General features: G+C 37.8%; 1 protein-coding gene across 3 annotated transcripts in view; it reads right to left on the bottom strand.

Moving 5' to 3' along the window:
* Positions 1–11,520: 11,520 nt before the first annotated feature.
* Positions 11,521–19,216, bottom strand: part of FHL5 (four and a half LIM domains 5) — a 37,783-nt gene continuing 30,087 nt past the window's right edge. For 2 of the 3 annotated variants that reach the window (XM_007467185.1, XM_007467186.1), the window contains exons 5-6: positions 16,397–16,583; positions 11,624–11,850 (exon numbers count right to left, since the gene is read on the bottom strand). In XM_007467185.1, coding sequence (XP_007467247.1) covers positions 11,687–11,850; positions 16,397–16,583 — 351 coding nt within the window. In that variant the 3' untranslated portion in view covers positions 11,624–11,686. Of the gene's footprint in view, positions 11,851–16,396; positions 16,584–19,216 lie in introns of all 3 variants that reach the window. The other variant, XM_007467187.1, reaches the window with a different exon arrangement.

The raw sequence follows: 19,216 nt of genomic DNA, 5'->3' as shown, positions 1-19,216 counted from the left end.
TCAGCAGGAGATTTTTTTGCGCGTGCCGTTTTATTGCCTGTTAATGTTCCTGAAAAACACTTTTATCTGTATTTGGAAGTTGCATACAAAGGTCCAACAACTACAGTATATTTGACATCACCTTATAAAATGATTTTTTTTTTTTTTTTTTGGTGGTACCCGGGCCTCTCACTGTTGTGGCCTCTCCCGTTGCGGAGCACAGGCTCCGGACGCGCAGGCTCCGCGGCCGTGGCTTACGGGCCCAGCTGCTCCGTGGCATGTGGGATCTTCCCGGACCGGGGCACGAGCCCGTGTCCCCTGCATCGGCAGGCGGCCTCCCAACCACCACGCCAGCAGGGAAGCCCACAGGTACGTATTTTAAGCAAAGGAATCAAATTGGGAAAAATCTAGGATTTATTTATTCTGGATGCAATAAGATCGGGCTGAAGCATAAGATTTCTTCATTCTTTCACCCAACACTTATTTGAGCATCTACTCTGTGCCAGGCTCTGTCGAGGTATGTATATGATAGAGTAGACAAAGACTCCATCCTTAAGGATGCATATTCCAATGAGGAAGGAATACTGGGAGAGGAAGTCTGGGAAGAGAGGGTGGGACTAGATTCTGGAGGAGCCCTAATGAGGAGACAACAAAGGCTGCTGAGTAAGATGGAGCCATGATCAGGTGCTACTTGAGACATATTTATGTGGTGGAGGAAGTGTGTGTGACAGATAAAAGGGTGTTGCTGTAGAGGCACAGAAACATACTTCAGTAGAGGCGGGAATGGAAGTCCAGGTGAGAGGTAATGAAGCCTTGAGCCATGGAAGCGAAAAGGAGGAAACTGACTTAGAAGACATCCAACAGGGGGAGCAGGACTTGGGCCAGCAGGACGAGAGCGGCACGGACATATATACACCACCAAACGTAAAAGAGATAGCTAGTGGGAAGCAGCCGCATAGTACAGGGAGATCAGCTCGGTGCTTTGTGACCACCTAGAGGGGTGGGATGGGGAGGGTGGGAGGGAGACGCAAAGAGGGAGGAGATATGGGAATATATGCATACGTATAGCTGATTTACTTTGTTATAAGGCAGAAACTAACACACCATTGTAAAGCAATTATACTCCAATAAAGATGTTAAAAAAAAAAGTGATGCAAGATGATGGCACTAGGCTTGCTGAGGAGAGGGGAGGTATAGTTATGTAGTGGGTCATCAGCATTACTGGCACCATAGATGCTGGAGTCAGACCTATCTGTATCATGACTCAAGCCAATTACAGTATCTCTTTAAACCACAGTTCCCTCATCAGCACAATGGGAATAAATAAAAGTACCACTTTATTAGATTGTTGTAGAAAATAAAGACAAGTCCTTCCCACATTACTGCAGACATGGTGGGCGCTCGGCCCTGGAGGCCGTTCTTGGAGGAAGTAAAGAAGGCTAAGCAGAGTCACTTACACCTGCCGGTATTTGGCATCAGATGTATTTGTAAGGGGGGTGTGTGTTGCTCTCACCTTACAGCTGACAGTTGTTCACAAAGAAGATAATTAGCCAAGAAGTTTTCGGCAATTATACCACATTAGAAAATGAATCACAGATTAAGGGACCTTAATTTTTAAAAAAATTTTGTTGGAGTATAGTTGATTTACAATGTTGTGTTAGTTTCAGGTGTACAGCAAAGTGAATCAGTTATCCATATACATAAATCCACTCTTTTTTAGATTCTTTTCCCGTATAGGCCATTACAGAGTATTGAGTAGAGTTCCCTGTGCTGTTCAGTAGGTCTTTATTAGTTATCTACTTTATATATAGCCGTGTGTGTATGTCAATCTCAATCTCCCAGTTTATCCCCGCCCCCTTACCCCTGGTAACTATAAGTTTGTTTTCTATATCTGTGACTCTATTTCTGTTTTGTAAGTAAGTTCATTTGTACATTTTTTTTTCTTTTTAGATTTAAAGCAATTTATGTTGCATTTGGGAATCCAAGCAGTTGTGAATTTTGGTAGTATTCTCTTCGTAAACTGGCATAGTCCTCATTTCAGCAGCTAGAAACATACCTCTTATGAGGGACAGAGATTTCGTGAAAAACCTAAGAATGAGAATTGGACTAAAGTTTCAATAGCCAGAGTGTTTTATTTCCCCCAATCTCAGGACCTGTCTCTGAACATTTGCCAGCTGAAGACTTTTATTATCCCATCGTTAGAAGCTACATATAGAGCATAATATCAGGAAGCAGAACTGTGGGTGCTGGTTAAGGACCAGGCAATATGGATCAAGAAGTGTGCCTAGATGTCTGTTTTCTGGAATTCCTTCCAAAGTAATTAGGTGAATAGTCTTAATCTGTGTCCAGAGGGAATTAATGCACATTAACACAAAGAGGGCACTGAAATAGGAAAGGTGAAATGGTCAAAGGGGAAGCTTAATAAGGAGGAACAAGAGAAACATGGTAGCTGGGGAGGAATGAGGCAGCTCATGAATGCTGCTCTGGTACGATAAGAAAATTTAGGATGCCCAGAGCTACACATACTCAACAACAGGTTAGAGTAAAATTGCCTTGCACTTTTTTTTTGGCGGTATGCGGGCCTCTCACTGTTGTGGCCTCTCCCGTTGCGGAGCACAGGCTCCGGACGCACAGGCCCAGCAGCCATGGCTCATGGGCCCAGCCGCTCCGCAGCATGTGGGATCTTCCCGGACCGGGGCACAAACCCGCGTCCCCTGCATCGGCAGGCAGACTCTCAACCACTGCGCCACCAGGGAAGCCCTGTCTTGCACTTTTGAGAGACAGAGAATGCACTTTGCAGTTTAAGCAAAGTAAGTACAGTTATATTTCTAGCTGTAAGTACATGAAACAAAACTTGTTTGGTTAGATCGACTCCAAATTTGGCAGGCGTATTTGGGATGGTATGGCTTAACATAAAAGCTACTCTGCATGCAAAATCTACTTTGAGGGTCCAAGAGGAAACTTCAAGTATAGGCAGTTATTCTCCAGGGCACCTGAAAATTAAGTGTCTGAAGAAACCCATGTGAATTCTGGTTGAAAGAAGCACACTCCACAGATCAGTAGTTACTGGGCAGAGGAAACAGCGACATCAAATTTAAAAAATTCAAAGCAGATGCTTGAAGATGCAGGTGTTGATTTGCAGTCTAGCTGCTTCTCACATGGGCAACTTCATACAACACAATCAGGATGAGTAGCAAAAAAGATTTACATATTTGTCATGGTTACTGACAGTTAACATAGGAAGAATGTTATTATAACAATGATAACACTTTCACAACTAAAATTTAATTCAGTAAGTATTTATTGGTCATCTACCAGTGGCAGACATTTTGCCAAGCTCTGGGTCTATAAAGATCAGTAAAAGCATGATCTAGGGGTGGAGTCAGGGTGGAAAAGAAGGGGAAGATAACTAACGTTTAATAACTTTTTAATAAGTTAAATATGTTTTATGTAAATGGGAAGCAGTTTGCATCTATTTCATCTAATATTCAGAGCAGCTTTTTGAAGTTTATATTACAGATCCCCAATTAAAGATTGAAAAACTGTGGCTCAGAGAGTTTAGAAACTACTAAATGTCACACGTCAAGGGAAGTGGCTAGGCTGGGATCTGAACCCGGTTTATCTGGCTCCAAAGAGCATCATCTTTTAATTAGATTTTCTCCCATTCTAACTGTAATATAAATTGAGTTATTTAAACTGCTCACAGAATTGTAAAAGAAGTTGAGGAAAATGATTAATTTTTTTCTAAGGGATATCAGTAAAGATTTGACATAGGAGGTAACTTTGATCTGGGCTTTAGAGGTTGATTAACATTTTGACAGGCAGGAGACTCCTAGGCAGAGAAAGTGTAAAGGAATGAAATTTGAAAGAAATGAAAAAATTTTGCAAGGGAAAATTTTAAAAGTGTGGCTTTTCTTATAGGAATTAGGTGTAAAGGGACTGGGGAGATCAGGGAACCAAGACAGATTTAAAATTAAAAAAAAAACAACTTTATGAGTTGTACTTTACATATCATACAGTTCACTCATTTCAAGTATACAATTGAATGAGTTTTAGTAACTTGGCCAAGTGGTGCCACCATCACCATCAATCAGTTTTGGAATATTTTCATTCCCCTATTAAAGATCCCTCATGCCCATTTACATTATATCCCCATTCCCACTCCTAGCCCTAGGAAACCACAGATCTACTTTCTGTCTCTATAAATTTGCATTTTTGACATTTCATATAAATGGAATCAAACATATGTGGCCATTTTTGTCTGGCTTCTTCCATTTAGGATGATGTTTTCAAAGTTCATGTTGTGGCATGTTTCAGTACATCATTCTTTTTTATGGTTGACTAATATTCCGTTGTATGGCTATACGATGCTTGTTTATCCATTCATCAGTTGAATACTTGGGTGGTTCCACTTTTTGGCTATTAGGAATAATGCTGTTATGAACATTTATGTGGACATATGTTTTCATAGTTCTCGGGTAGATAGCTAGAAGTAGAATTGCTGGGCCGTTTGGTAGTTTTATATTTAACTGTTTGAGAAACTGCCAAACTGTTTTCCAAAGTGGCTGCATCATTTTACATTCCTGCCAGCAGTGTGTGAGGGCTCCTGTTTCTCTACATTTTAATAGCACTTGTTATTGTCTGACTTATAAATCACAGTCATTCTAGTCTGTGTGAAATGGTATCTTGTGGTTTTAACTTGCATTTTCTTCATGACTAATGGTGTTGAGCATCTTTTCATGTGCCCAAGACAAAATCTAAAGGCTCTGTTTGGATGATGCATTTAAGATGCGGAACATAAGAAAATAAGTGGAATTTGTAGGAAGGATAATAAAGTTGTGAGCTGCCGGCATAATACTGATTTGCAGGTGTTCAGAAGGCAGAGAAAACTTGGGTCTGGAACTCAGAAGAGAATTGAAGGCAGGACACGTAGATTTGGGCTCAGTTACACAGAAAAGGCAATTGAAATCAAGAAACTAGATGCGTTCATTGACCGGGAAAATGTGGAGCAAGAAGCTTGAGGAGAGAATGTTTAGGAATATCTGTTTTAAAGAAGTGGATAAAGAATAGTGTACAGGCAAGGGAGGCACAACTTTAGGTGACATTAAGAGAGACAGGTGTCATGTCTGCCATTGGAAGACAGTCTTAAAATTTTGCTAATGTTGATATTTTATTGTACTTCTTTTCAGTGTTTTTCTTCACACATAAATTAATAAATTAACATTGGAGTATATCATACATGTTGTTTTATAACACTTTATTTCCACTCAACCTCAAGTCATGAACATTTTTTCATGTCACTAAATAGTCTTAAAAAGTTATTTTTTCATGGCTGTTTTTAAAGTTATTTCATTATAAGAAGGTATCATAATTTATTCTCTTATTTTGGACCTTTACGTTGGTTTCTTGTTTGGGGCTTTTTAAAGAACACTGCAGTAAACCTTCCAGTACAAAAATACTTGTGTGGCTCTCAAATGATTCCTCCAGTATAAGTTCTTAGAAATCAGAATTTCTTATTCAAAGCTTATGGAAAAAAATTTAAGGTCCTTTTTATATACGTTGACAAACTGCCTTCCAGAAGTACCTTTCTCTCCCCAGCTGTGTATTAAAATAATGACCCAGATGTATTGAACATGAAAAGAATATCTCATAAACATAAGGACAATATTTAACATCATTACTATTTTAGAAGATCTGTTTCCAAGATTGCTGTGAGCACCTATTGATGGGAACCGCCTGGAGAATTTTGTAATTTTTTAATTTTTAAAATTATTTAAGGTGTACAACATGGTAATGTGATATGTGTATACATAATGAAATGATTACTGTGGTCAGATTTTGAAGGAACAAGGGAACGCCAACAATAGCAAATACCTCACAGCAGCATTGGAAAGTGAATATTATTGACTTTGGCAACTATGTATCTGTTGGTGGCATCTTAATTTTCCCTTGAGAGGGGGAGACAGGTACCAAATTATAATTCTCAAAAATTTTATTGAAAGTGTTGTTTTTCTTTGTCCATTTATTTTGCTTTCTTCAAATGCCTTGTGGTTTTGAAAATGTTTTATTATACTGTAGGAAAAAATGTTTTTAAAAATCAATTTAATTTTCTGTTTTTTTCAGGAATGTTAATTTTTTATCACCACTCTTTTTTTCTTCATTTCTTTTTTATCCATACTCCCTCATTTATTTCCTTGGGTTAGAGTTTTCAGATAAACAGCTTCATAAGTGATCCTACAGAAACAAGTCAAGGATAGGCTGTCATTTGTATAAAGAAAGAATAAGCCTTTGGGATTCAGTGTGTGGACTTGCATAAATGTCAAACCTAACTTTTGTTTTTGTATGTGGTGGGAATAGAATTTAACATCACTGTTTGAGTCACTGAATGGGTGTCTGTTGAGCTCATTAATGTTCCCCATTCAGAGAACCCTTTATGGACATCCACTCCATAAGTTTATTACCATTTGTGGGAAAATATTTGACCCAAATACTCTTTGCTTCTCTGTGACATGGATCGTAATTCTATCACAGTGAGCTGTTTCCTTTCTCAACCACAGAGATATACAATCCAGGCATTCCAAATACACATAAACTCTGTTATTTCTTTTATAAACTGAAACTTGAGCGTGAATCTCTTCCGTTTCTTTCCCCTCCTTTTTGATTCCCAATTTGAGAACTATCTCCTCCAACCCCACATTCAACAGGGTATCTGGTCCAAAAGCTGGTCATCTGGGGAAATTCAGAATGTTCAGAATTCTGAACAAGAACTTCTCTAATTCTCTCTGGATAATGCATTTTTAGGACCATCTAGGAAGCCACATGGATGATTGAGTGGATGGACTAATTTCTAATTTCTCTTGAGTTTGATGGTTCAAATGAAGACTCTTGGTATCCTTGCCCCTTGGTGTTCTTTTGTTATGTTGGCATAACACATCTAAACACAGTAACTTCTGAGCAGAAGTTATAAGGTCAAATCTATCTTATGACATTTTACCAAAGTCTTGCTAGGTCTCTACCTCTTCCTGGAAAGAGGACCTCAAAGTTCCCCAAACATTTCTTTACAGTTAACCCAGCTGACTCTTGGAATGTTTCTGTTAGAATAATAAAGATTTAAAGGTCTGATGCTTCTGAGGGAAGAGGTTCATGCTAAAGGTTATACCCCAGCAAGTATAGTTTCTAGTGATATTCTGTTTCATTGAAAAAACACCATTCTAAGACATAAAAGTTTATCTTTTGAGTACCCATTAGAATTTCATTATATTTCAAAGCCGTTTGATTTTTAAAAATGCTCTAGAAATGTTTGAGAGATATTCTTAATCTTTGTGGAACACATTCTGACATTAAATGAATTAATCATCTAATGTAACTCTAGAGAGAACCTAATTGATGCTTGTAGTGTGGATTAGCAAAAGTTTCATGAAGTCTGTTACAGACACAGATTTTGCTTTAGATAAAACAAAAGATTAAAACCACTAAGAGTTTTAACAATTCCTCTTATATATAAATAGTATTCCTCCAATATATAAAAGAAATTAGCAGAAGACTACCTCAGTCAAAACAGGAAAATCCAATTGAATGGGATATTTCTGATAGAACATTTTTAGAATCACAAATAATAATTAAAATAATTCTTAGTTTAGAATATTTTAAAATTTGATCACTATGAAAGAACACAGATGTGGAGGCATTACTATTTGGGTCAGACAGAATTGAATTATACTATTTTTGTATTAATACGAAATGATATTTGGAGATATGGTTAATTTAGGTGTCACAAAAATGAAGATAAAAGTCATTATGCCCACTTATGTAACAAAAGTAGAAACACTACAAAAGTTATTCCATACCTCTTTTGCTTACTGCACAGTTAATGTAAAAAATAAATATCTAAAAACAATTTGAGAAATATGTACTATGCAAACTTATTCAGCATAAGAAACTTCTGAAAACCAGAATTTGTAAAACAAATAAAAGCAGTATTATTGTAATAATAAACATCTGTAAATGTATTTGAGAATAATTTATGTGCTCAAATATATCTAAAATGTACTGTAGCAATCATTTTCCTATTTAAAATATGAATTATTATCAATACAACAAGTAGGTTAAAAAGTATTTTTTTCTTAAATTCAAAAATGGTGTTACTAACAATAGACATATTTTTAGGCTGATTTTTCATTTGTAGTACTAAATTTTGCAGTGATATATAACCAAGGCCATTTGTGACAGTGTTATGCATTTTCACAATGGTTGACCAATCTTTCACTCCAAAGTACAACTTAATGTTTTTTTGTTGTTGTTTTTTTTTTTGCGGTACGCGGGCCTCTCACTGTTGTGGCCTCTCCCGTTGTGGAGCACAGGCTCCGGACGCGCAGGCTCAGCGGCCATGGCTCACGGGCCCAGCCGCTCCGCGGCATGTGGGATCTTCCCAGACCGGGGCACGAACCCGCGTCCCCTGCATCGGCAGGCGGAGTCTCAACCACTGCGCCACCAGGGAAGCCCGATGTTTTTTTAAAGTAAGTTTTGAACCCATGATTGTAGCGCTGTCACACTTCACTTAACCAATGGGCCTAGATTGTCCCAAAATAACGTTTATGATTTTGTTAAGTGAAAACTGAACGGTTGGTCACCCTTCCTGTTATCATGGAAGCAGAAATTCTTCTCTTCGTTTTTCTTTTTCATCTCTAACCCAACATGACAACACAAAATATTTGATTCATTGACTTGTCTACTCATCTGTACCAACAAATCTAGCTCTTGGCTTGCATTACCTTTCTCTCTTTTCACTTCTGTAGCCACTAACCAAATGTATTACTTCAGTCAGAGATCTTCACCTTCGGAACCTTGCCCTCTTCAGTTCTAGGCCACACGGGAGCATAAGCACAATGTTCCTCACACACTGGCGTTAATGCTTTTTCTTCCCTATTTAAGAACAATCAGTAACTTTCTATTGCCTGTTCTATTAAGTGTAAACCTTTAATCCTAAGAGTTCATTATTCTCCCTTTATCTGACCCTTTGTCATTTAGCAATCCCATTTCTTCTTGCTCTTTGGCACAGTTGTTCTGCTACTTCCAAGCCATCTGGCTGCTCTTAGCACACAGAATTTGCTTCTAACTGCTTCCCTACCTGTGCATATGTCATGCCTTGAATCACTGGAAGCCCGCTGCTTCCTGAGACAGCCCATTCCATCTTTGGATAGGTCACTTAGAGAGGTTTTCTCTTTACTGAGCTAAATCAACTCTAGTATATTGTGTATGATTTTTACTTTTATCTTTGTGTGTCAGTCTAAGGGTGTCTTCCTTCTCAGTTGTTGTGTATATGTGTGTTATGTCTGTAGTGGCACTTTTCATAAGCTCTCTGCATCCGGCTCTCCCATGCTTCCATACCCTGATCTACCCTCCCACCACCCCAGAATCACAGTAGCTTGAGCTCTAACTGTGCACAGTAAATGTTTAATACATGTGTGATGACTAAGCTACCTTCTAAATAGGGAATAAATATCTTCTAAAAGTAGAAACGTTTCTCTATTTAGAAGGTAGCTTAGTCATGTGAAAGTATATATACTTAACTACACTTATCAAAGGATCACAAAATCTCTGTCTTGGAAATGGTTCTGTGAATTTTTTAATTGTAAAGATTGAACACAAGCCTGATCACGTGCATACTCACACCCGCCCCCCTATCCCACACAGCAAAATGCCTAAACAATACCAATTGTTTAGAAAAACCATTACATTTTGTATGTTTGTTTATAATTGACTAACTGAGACAGTATTACATGTTGTATATCTACACAGATTCAAATGGCTTGGTTCTCTAAATATATGATACACTGTTATATTCTAGATCATAGAACAATTGGCATATTCAGTTTCACATGTGTAATTTCAAACAATGCAGGAAAAATCTTGATATTTTTGCCTACATTTAACAATGTGAATAAGAGAAAATATCTTGGCATTGTTAATACCAAAAAAAAAAAGGGCAATTATATTTTTCAAATTGCCTATGAAGCCTGACCTTTTATTAGTATCTCTAAATTGCTAATCTCCAAATGTCCTTGCATTTTAAACTATTTCAAAAAATGTTTCCATAACAATTTTAATTAAATCTCTTGTGATATAATTGTAATCAGCCACAGCATGTAATTAGACTTCAATCAGAACCTTTAATGCTATGCAGTAATCTGAGAGTAGACATTTTTAAAAATGTTATGTCAATGTGGGTTTCTTCTCGTGACCTCTCTCTGCTCCACCCAAGTGACACTATAACAAAGGGTGGTAACTGAGCATGGAGAGCAGAGGTTGATTTCCATTTATCCCACATAATGTGGAGAATTTTGTCCAGGGGCTGCTAGGTAGGGTCATCATCGGTAGATGTCTGGTATAAAGTTAAACACATGGTGATAGGCTTTTCACTAAGGCTGTGACCAATAAACACTGGCTTATTTGTAGATTGGCTACCGAGGGTTGAGAGTGCCCCTCACAGCCATGCAAGAGCCTGAAGCTCTAGAACACCATTGGCATGGGTGAGGTGAGTGGCATGGGCATGGAGGAACAGTGGGGAGGGCTCATCTGTAGACCTTATCGCTCTGTTGTGCTGCTTTGCAGGTCCTGAATTATCAGCAGTGAATTATTCTTTTTCAGTTCTTATTATTACTAGGTTTCTTTAAAGCCCACTTTTATGTCTTCCCATTAATTAACTATAATTTTGGAAGGCAAAATGCATGACGCTCAGAGCTAATTATGCATTCTATTATGCCTTTAGATATCTGGGTGAAAGTCAGGTTCCAACACTCAATCCCTTCCCTAAAACTCATTTCCAGAAGTGATGATTTAATGATCTATTTACTTTAAAGGTTTGCCTTTGGGGACTGATTATCTTGGTTAGCTCTTTTGAAAGAATAGACTTTTCTTTCGTGGAATCTGTAAGTATTTAGAAAAAAATCTTTGTGGGCTTTGAAATGCATTTAATACAAAATGTGTTGAAACCTATGCTTTGACTATCCTTAGGGAGAAAGGACCCTTTTATATCTGTGCAGAGAATGAGAGGCATAGTGTCCAGAATTCTCAGATTCCATTGATTAAATATGGTAACCAACCAGCTGTGGAAGCAGGATGGATGAGGGCAAATCGTAGCTTTGTTTTTCAACTCTGAAGTCAGTACTTGTGAACACTAAAAGAATGATAAAATGACAAAATACTTAAATGTGATGATTAGTAATCACTTCCTCCTGATCATTTCTGTTCTACCATTCACAGCCAATCATGTTATATATAACTAGCTAGTTAGGAATGCAAACATTAGTCTCATGTATGCCCTTCAATTTGATCTCTTATTTTCCTTTTTACTTTGCAGGTTTGAAAAACATCAGTTTTCAGTAATAACATCCATGACTTCTAGGTATAGATCATACACTTGATTACAAAAAAGAAATATTTTCCTGTATTTCTAACAGCAGAGTGCAGTATTTTGCAAGGAAAAGTGCCTTTGTGACTTAGTATGTATTCATTTCTGTTAGTCTGTGTTGTTTTTTTTTGAGCTCTTATAACATAGTTCAATCAGACTGTGTGCAAAAACTCTTCCGCTGTAAACTCCACATAATTTTTTTCTAAAAATTAAGTCAGAAATACAACATCGATCGAGTTCTGGATTTAGTGAGAACAAAAGAAAGGTGGATTTCAGGTGGGGAAGGACTGTCTCCTTCTACATGTCAGTGTCCACCCCAGAGCCACATTTGTGGCAGAAGATTTCCTTGTTGTGAGTCAGGAAGCCTTTCCCCACCAAGGTGACTGAGCACTTCCCACAGTTAAAGCATTCGCTGTGCCACTGGCAGTCTTGAAAGCAGATAAACTTGGTGTCTCTGAGACCTGTAAAGCAGTTGGAGAAAAAGAGTAATCTATTCTTTCAACAAATAGATTGAGCATTCTCTCAGGGACTCTTCTGGGAACTGGAGATACAGCAGTGAGCAAGGCCATGTAGAGGCAAGTAACCTAAGAAAGGAGGCTGCCCCCAGTGACCTGTGTCTATTTGGGAGAGTCACCCATGGACAAGTTCTTTCTATGAGACCCAGCCAGATTCTCAGTCAAATTTTTCCATAATCTACATAAGTAGGTAGAATCTGGGTATACAAAGCATATATTTTTCGAGACAGTTAAGGATTGCCTAAGACATAAGGAAATACAGGGTGGTGCAGTGAGAAGAGGGTATAGGTTTTGAAGTCAGACATATCTAAGTATGAATATTTTTTTTCCTTCTTTCTGACCCTGTTTACTTAGAAGCAAAATTAAGATAAAATAAATGTATACTTCCCAGCCTGGTATTTGATATTTTAATGACTTTTAGTTCTCTTCTCTTCCCTCTTTTTTCATGTTTCATTTTATTCAGGATAAAGTCCCATGGTCGTATTGTGGTGTGGGACACAATTCCCAAAAGCCCTAAATAGAGAATTCCATCTATCCTGTAGCTATAGCCTAATGTGATGACCTTATTACCTTGCCCAGAGGTGACCTCAACATAGGCTTGCAGCAAAGATCTGTGAATCTGATCCCTCTGGCCACTGAGGCCATGCTACCCATTGATGAGTTTCTAAGAGGTGCTTTGTCAGCCTCTATCACTTCAACCTGGGCCTCACTTGAGCCATAGGGTTCCTAAGAAAGGTGTGAGAATTTGCGTTTTCAGTGAGACTCATCTCTATATCCCAAATATGAATCCAAGCGTACGGTTCAAGGAACTGATTTTGAAGAGTCGTAGAAAAGGAGAAAAGGTCTAAGGATTGGGAAGGGGTTGGGATGCCCTAGGCTTGAGTCTTTATTTGCCAACGATAATAATGAACTTTTGTTTTCATCCTGGAAACGTTTTTTGATGTCTTCACATAAATTTACTAGTTCAGGGATAAATTTACATCAAATTCTTGTACTTTTCTTGATTAAATTTATAGCTTATTTATAATGCTGTCATCACTACTTTCTAATAAGAGTAAATCAATAATGTACCAATTAATTCCCTTAATATTCAGAACATTAATAAGCTGACTGCAAGAATAATGTTCTGTATATACATAAGTCACCTCTGTTCATAAAACTATTATACATCCAGCATTTTGATGCACATGAGGTTTTCTTAATTTTATTATTAGGCCTTGTACAGGTGGCAAATGTAAAAATAATTCTTTCTAGAATTTTACAAAGAAGAATAAAAAAGAAGCATCTGGTAGCAGGAATATAAGAAAGTCCTGACTCAACGTGTGAGCTGATTGTAAAGTTTTTTGATTTTGGATATGTTTACTCCCTCAGGTCATAAGGGTCATTTGCAGTAAGAAAGTCAACAACAGGTCTCTGACACCTGTTTTATTTGGCTTCATTTATTCCTGAAAATTCTGTAGAATAAGAGCTAGCATTTGTTGAGCACTTGAAGATGAGCCAGTCACTATTCTAAGCCCTTCGTATAGCTCTTACCTCACCTTCATGGGGTAGATATTACCATCAACCCAACTTTGCAGACAGAAATTGTCGTACAGAGAGGTTCAGACTCTTGGCCAAATCACCCAGATGCTAAGTGGCAGATCTGGGATTCAATCCTAGGCCATCTGTTTTCAGAGCCTATGCTCCTAACTTCACCAAATTGTCTGAATTTTCTTTTTTTAAAGAACATAACCAGGAACCTTAGCATCCCTTTCTGAAGAAATCAACATTTGAAACTCACTTTACTAAAAATAAACAGAAATAGAAGAAAGCAAAGATGTGATCTTGTTCAATTCCTCATTTTGCAAATAAGGCAAATGAGGACCTTGGAGGTGAGTTTTGTACCCACGGGTCCCACAGTAGTCAGGGGCAGAGGCAAGACCAAGGTCTTTTACTCCCTAGATCAGAGCTCTTCCTACTAGATCAAGCTGCTTCATTTATCCCAGAAAGTTTGCAAGGTAAATCCTATCTTAGAGGAGGAGAAAAAATTGTAATTACATCTTAAGTTTGTTCCTTATAGATTTAGTTACTTTAAAATAGTGTTTTAAAAACATTCTAACATAGTTTCTTAGGATGACATATTGTTTGCATGAATGTACAACTTTCAGAAGATAAATGTATGGTAGTATAGTTCCCTATGATACATTAGTTCAAATAGTTCAATTTTAAACAAGCACTACTACAGGGCCTATATACATTTAAGAATCAGATCAAAAAGAGCTAAAAGAAGGTTAAGATAATGACGAAAAGACTGTCCTAAATTAAATGCATATCCTGCATGTGGATTACTTTGGGGACAAATCATTGGTTCCTGATCATCCCTATGCTTCATGTGGAACAATGTGGTTTTTCTGTCTGACCTAAAAAAAAAAAAAAAAAAAAAAAAAAAAGCTGTGTTCAGTGATTGACCTGTAACAACCCATCAGAAAAATCACATGAATCTGTGGTGGGTCAGAAATGAAACTCATCAAGTTCAGGGCTTGTGTAGGCACTTTCAGATCAGTATTAGCCATTTGGGTCCCCAGAAAATTTTCAAACCATTTTGAGTTGTTTAATTTTCTCATTTCTTCATGGACCCCCCCCCCCCCGCCCCCAATTTTTTTTTCTGGCCAATTCAAGAAAAGTGTTGTAGAATAAATTAACTAAATCCATTGGGCTGTGATTGCAGATTCTACTAAGATTTTGCTGTTCCAGTTACTGTTGCATTTATGGAAGTCCCATTTCTAACTAAAACCAGTAGAGATGGTGGCTTATTCTCTTGGCTTTAGGAGTTGCCAAATGTATAGAAGCAGGAGAGCAGAGTGGTTAAGAGCCCAAGATTTGGAGCCCTATAGTCTGGGATTGCCAACATAAGCCCTTGAAAGGGCTGGAGAGGTGACATAGCTGAGTGATAGAGACAAGGTGGAAGCAGCAAAGGGGCCATGCCCTACATAATGGGCCAGCCACTCAGCTCCATATGACCATGACCCGGCCGGGAATGTGAGGGTAGTCCGCTCACCCTGGGCAGGCTCTTTGTTTACTTTTAGGCTACAGAGATGGATTTTACATTAGTTGTTTACAAACAAGTGCAGGCCAAACAAACCATGCTTGCTGGCCAGATATAGCCCATAGGCCAGTGTGGGATTCTGAAAAACATGGTGCCTTCCTTGTTCCAGACAGAACTATGTTCTGTTCATCCAGGAAACTCCCTCCCTTGCAAGTAAGTGAAAGCCTATCAAGCTGGGTTTGCAGCAAAACTCTTTATTTGAAGATGAATAAATATTCACTTTTACTTTGTGATATATTTGAAGATAGAGGAGGAGGAAAAGGATAAAGTAATCTTTAATTCTGTGTTATGTAGACTGAGCTAAAAGTGAAATATGACCTAAGAGTACTAGGAATGGAGAACAGAAGTATAGTTCTGCCACGTTATTCGGTGACCATACATTGCCTAAAAGAATAGCTGTTGGATTTCTCAGGTGTGATGAGATCTTCAGTTCCTTTACTACAGGATTAGCATTTTAGAAGTGTCTCTAAGGAAAATATAATGCTCTTTTTACCTTGAAAATCCATTTAACACAGATCGATTTACCATTTATGTTATTTTCAAATCATGTCATGTATATTTTGTTTCTTCAACAGAATGCTATCTTGTTTTTTTTATCTCATCTATTCACAATTAAAACTTATTGTAGGGCTTCTCTGGTGGCGCAGTGGTTAAGAGTCCGCCTGCCGATGCAGCGGACACGGGTTCGTGCCCTGGTCCGGGAGGATCCCACATGCCGCCTAGCGGCTGGGCCCGTGAGCCATGGCTGCTGAGCCTGTGCGTCTGGAGCCTGTGCTCCGCAATGGGAGAGGCCACAACAGTGAGAGGCCCGTGTGCCACAAAAACAAAACAAACAAAAAAACAAAAACTTATTGTAAGTGAATAGAAAGCCAAGAGAATAATACATTTGTTAGAAGCATCTTAAATTGAGGTTTAATTAATTCCTGACCTATGCTATCCTAATTATTATAGCTTCAGATTTTTGCACAGTACTTGCATTTAATTGAAACTGTTTCTGTTTTAAGGCCCTGTTACCTTTGTTTGGAATTCAGCAGCATTTTGTTTTATAAGTATCCCTTCCCCCACTCAACTCCTTAAAGTTCTGCCTCAGATCAGGCCTCCTTGTGAAGGTCTTCTCTGCTCATCTTATCCTCCTCCTTCCCTGAATTATTACTTTATGTAGAGTCAGTACCATGAGGTTTCGTATTAATTACCCTCTACGAGCATAGCTACCTTAATTACACTCTATACTTGCCTTGAGGGTTCTGTGTAATATTTATATATATATATAGGTACCCATGTTTATTTCAAAAGGAAACATAAAGGAAAGATCATTCTTTTTTAAATTGCATTTCCTGAATTAACTACATAGCATTTACAGAGCCATAACTGTCTCATGGTAGGACCATATTAAACTGAATAACTCACCAATAATAGGCTTGGTGCAGGTGGCACACTTTTTGGCATAAAGATGGTTGTAGCAGTCCAAGCAGAATGGATAATCATCTCTGGACATAAACTCTTCTTCACAGAGCTCTTTCCTACAGCCACTGCACAGAAAACACTCTTTATGCCATGGCTGGTCACAAAACATTATCCCACCTGAAGTAATCACCTGGGAAATGATCACAAAAAAGGCAATGACTGTGGAAGTTATTACAATTCAGACCTTTTGTGATTCTCTTCTGTGCCCACAAGTGGTACTTTGGGCAACTTATCACATTGTGTCAGGATGTCTTTTCCCTGTGATTTTTTTGAATCTATATGAGAAACAAAAGGCTACAGGGATTAAATAGGACTGGTGATAAATATCCTTATTTTTCTCCTACAATGGAACAGAAAGGAAGCAGGACCATAATGAACTCAGGAAGATGAAAAAGAAATAGGCCCTTGATTCCTTTGCTCATCTTTCTCTTCCCTGTTGTTTTTCAAAGATCTGTTTTTAGAGCTAAGATATTTTATACGCTATGTTCTTATGTCCATGTATAACTTTTAAGGATCCTAAAAAAAAAAAAAAGCTATTTTTCTTCCTGAATGCTTTATTCCAGCAGTAGTAACCCTAAAAGGAGTTGATCAACACCATAATCTGCTAATAATAAATAATATTTCTGAGGTGTTTTTTCAGTCTTCAACCCTGTTCTTCTTCTTAACATTCTTGACATCCTGACACAGTAGGGACTATTATCTTTCTCCCTTTAGAGATGAGCAACTACTAAGAGTTGGAGTAGTTAAGTCACTTGCTAGGGTAACACAGAGCTAGCCTTCAAACCTGCACAGCCTTATTCCGCAGCCCATGTGTTTAATCATGAACACAGTACTGAGATTAGATTACTTTGCACTGATAAGCAGTTGACAAGTCTTTGTTGAATGAACGAACAAACACTAAGGGAAAAAATGTTTGGAAAGCAACTCCAGTATTGTATCTAGCACAAATAGGGGTGCTCTGGGCAACTGTGTGAGTTTTCAGCATTAGGGCTCAAAGTCATAAGTGCTGGTTGTACATTGAACCTTAATGTGTGATATGCTAGGGTTTTGCAGAGATGCTTGTTATTCCTCCATAAGATTTATTTTCTAAACCAGTTTAATCTGGATTTTACTTTTTTAAAGGCTGAGATATCTTTATTTAAAAATCAGATGGAAAAATATTAGACAACTTTTCTTGTGTAGCAATTTTAAGTCATAGCATCTTTCAAATCCACGGCTCTTGAGGTCCTGGGTTGTCTGGGGAACCTGGCATATGCTCATGGAAATGTCTTATAATGACTGAAGCAATGTGATATCTGAGATGCTGCCTATAATCTTTGTATGCAGATTGAGTAGATATAGAAAAAGTAGTCTATTCTAAGCCATCCTATTGTGACATCTAAGTATCCTATAGCCATCCTATAGGATACTTGTCTATCCTATAGGCTTTTGAAAAGATTATTCTAAAAATATTTTAAAATCTTACAATGACTATCTTAAAAATTAAAGACACTTGATAGAAAGTTATTTTTCATAAAGGAGAAAAAGTATACTATTCTAAATGAGTAAATAGGAAACATAAGGGTGTGTGTGAGCTAAAGCAATTTAAAATGCCCCCCTACTGTCTTCAAATGCCTTACAGAAGGTGCAGCAGAATTCCAGATTCCTTTGATTTGTTTGGTCAAATGATTAGCAGGCAATGCTTAAAAGATTCAAAACTTGAAAACTGTATTCACAGCAAAATAAAACTTGATGTACCCACCAAAGATTGTTTCATTAGGGAGAAGAAACTCTGGAACATTAAAAATTGTTTGCTTGTGACTATATTCTTTTGAAGAGGCAGACGGGCCAAGATGAAGTCTAATATCCAAGCGTGGTTTTCGCTACTGATTGATCCCAGGATTTAGAACAAGTTTCTTCTCTGGCAAAGTGGAGGCAATAATGATTTTGCACCCAGTGGATGAAAGCTGATGAATCACAGAATACTCTATGTGAAACTTGAGGAGTTTGAATTCAGAGTACAACAGTTTGAGGTTACTTGCTTTTGGGTAGAAAATAGATTTTATTTTGTGAAACTAAAATGTATGGAAAAAATTCTATGGGCCTGATGGTCAAGTAGTTTTTGCTTACTTTCTTTTATATTTGGTCTTTGGCTTGGGTTGAAACAAATTGTTTTTCTTCAGCTTGGATCATCTTGATCCGAAACATTTATATCCAGCTTTACTTAAAGGACTTGTGGTTTAAAAAAATTAAACAGAAAATAATCTGGCATGTTGTGATCTGTCTACTACCCAATAGAAACATTTCATAAATTTTTCAGTGACTTCAAATCATGTCCTAAATATAGGGCAGGTTCCTCTAACCTGGGAGACGCCAGGGCTTTGGCCCCAGATAGTGCTCAGCTCTGATGATGTACTAGAGAAGTTCTCTTGACTCTTTATGGCATTGAAAGAAACTTTATATTGTGTGCCCAAAAAATGATTTTAAGATGAGTCTCACGAGTGTCATTAATATTTTAGTGTAAGTCCTTAAGAAACGTAGCCTAAAAATGGCCAACTTAGTTGTCCCGCAAAACAGTGAGATAAATCTATTTTATTTCCAGCATCCCTTTCTAAATGCATGTCATTGACTGATAATTTTTTGGAGCTTCATCTGTCACAGGGTCATAGGGTCTGACTGTTTCTTTTTTTTTTTTTTTTTTTTTTCCTGACTTTTTTCATTCTGTATGACAGACTCTAGGGCCATCCACGTCACTACAAATAACTCAATTTTGTTTCTTTTTAG

The sequence above is a fragment of the Lipotes vexillifer genome, unplaced genomic scaffold (assembly GCF_000442215.2).
Source record: "Lipotes vexillifer unplaced genomic scaffold, Lipotes_vexillifer_v1.1 scaffold185, whole genome shotgun sequence".
Lineage (NCBI taxonomy): Eukaryota > Metazoa > Chordata > Mammalia > Artiodactyla > Lipotidae > Lipotes > Lipotes vexillifer.
Note: the sequence above shows the minus strand (reverse complement) of the source record. Positions and strands in the feature narration are given on the sequence as shown.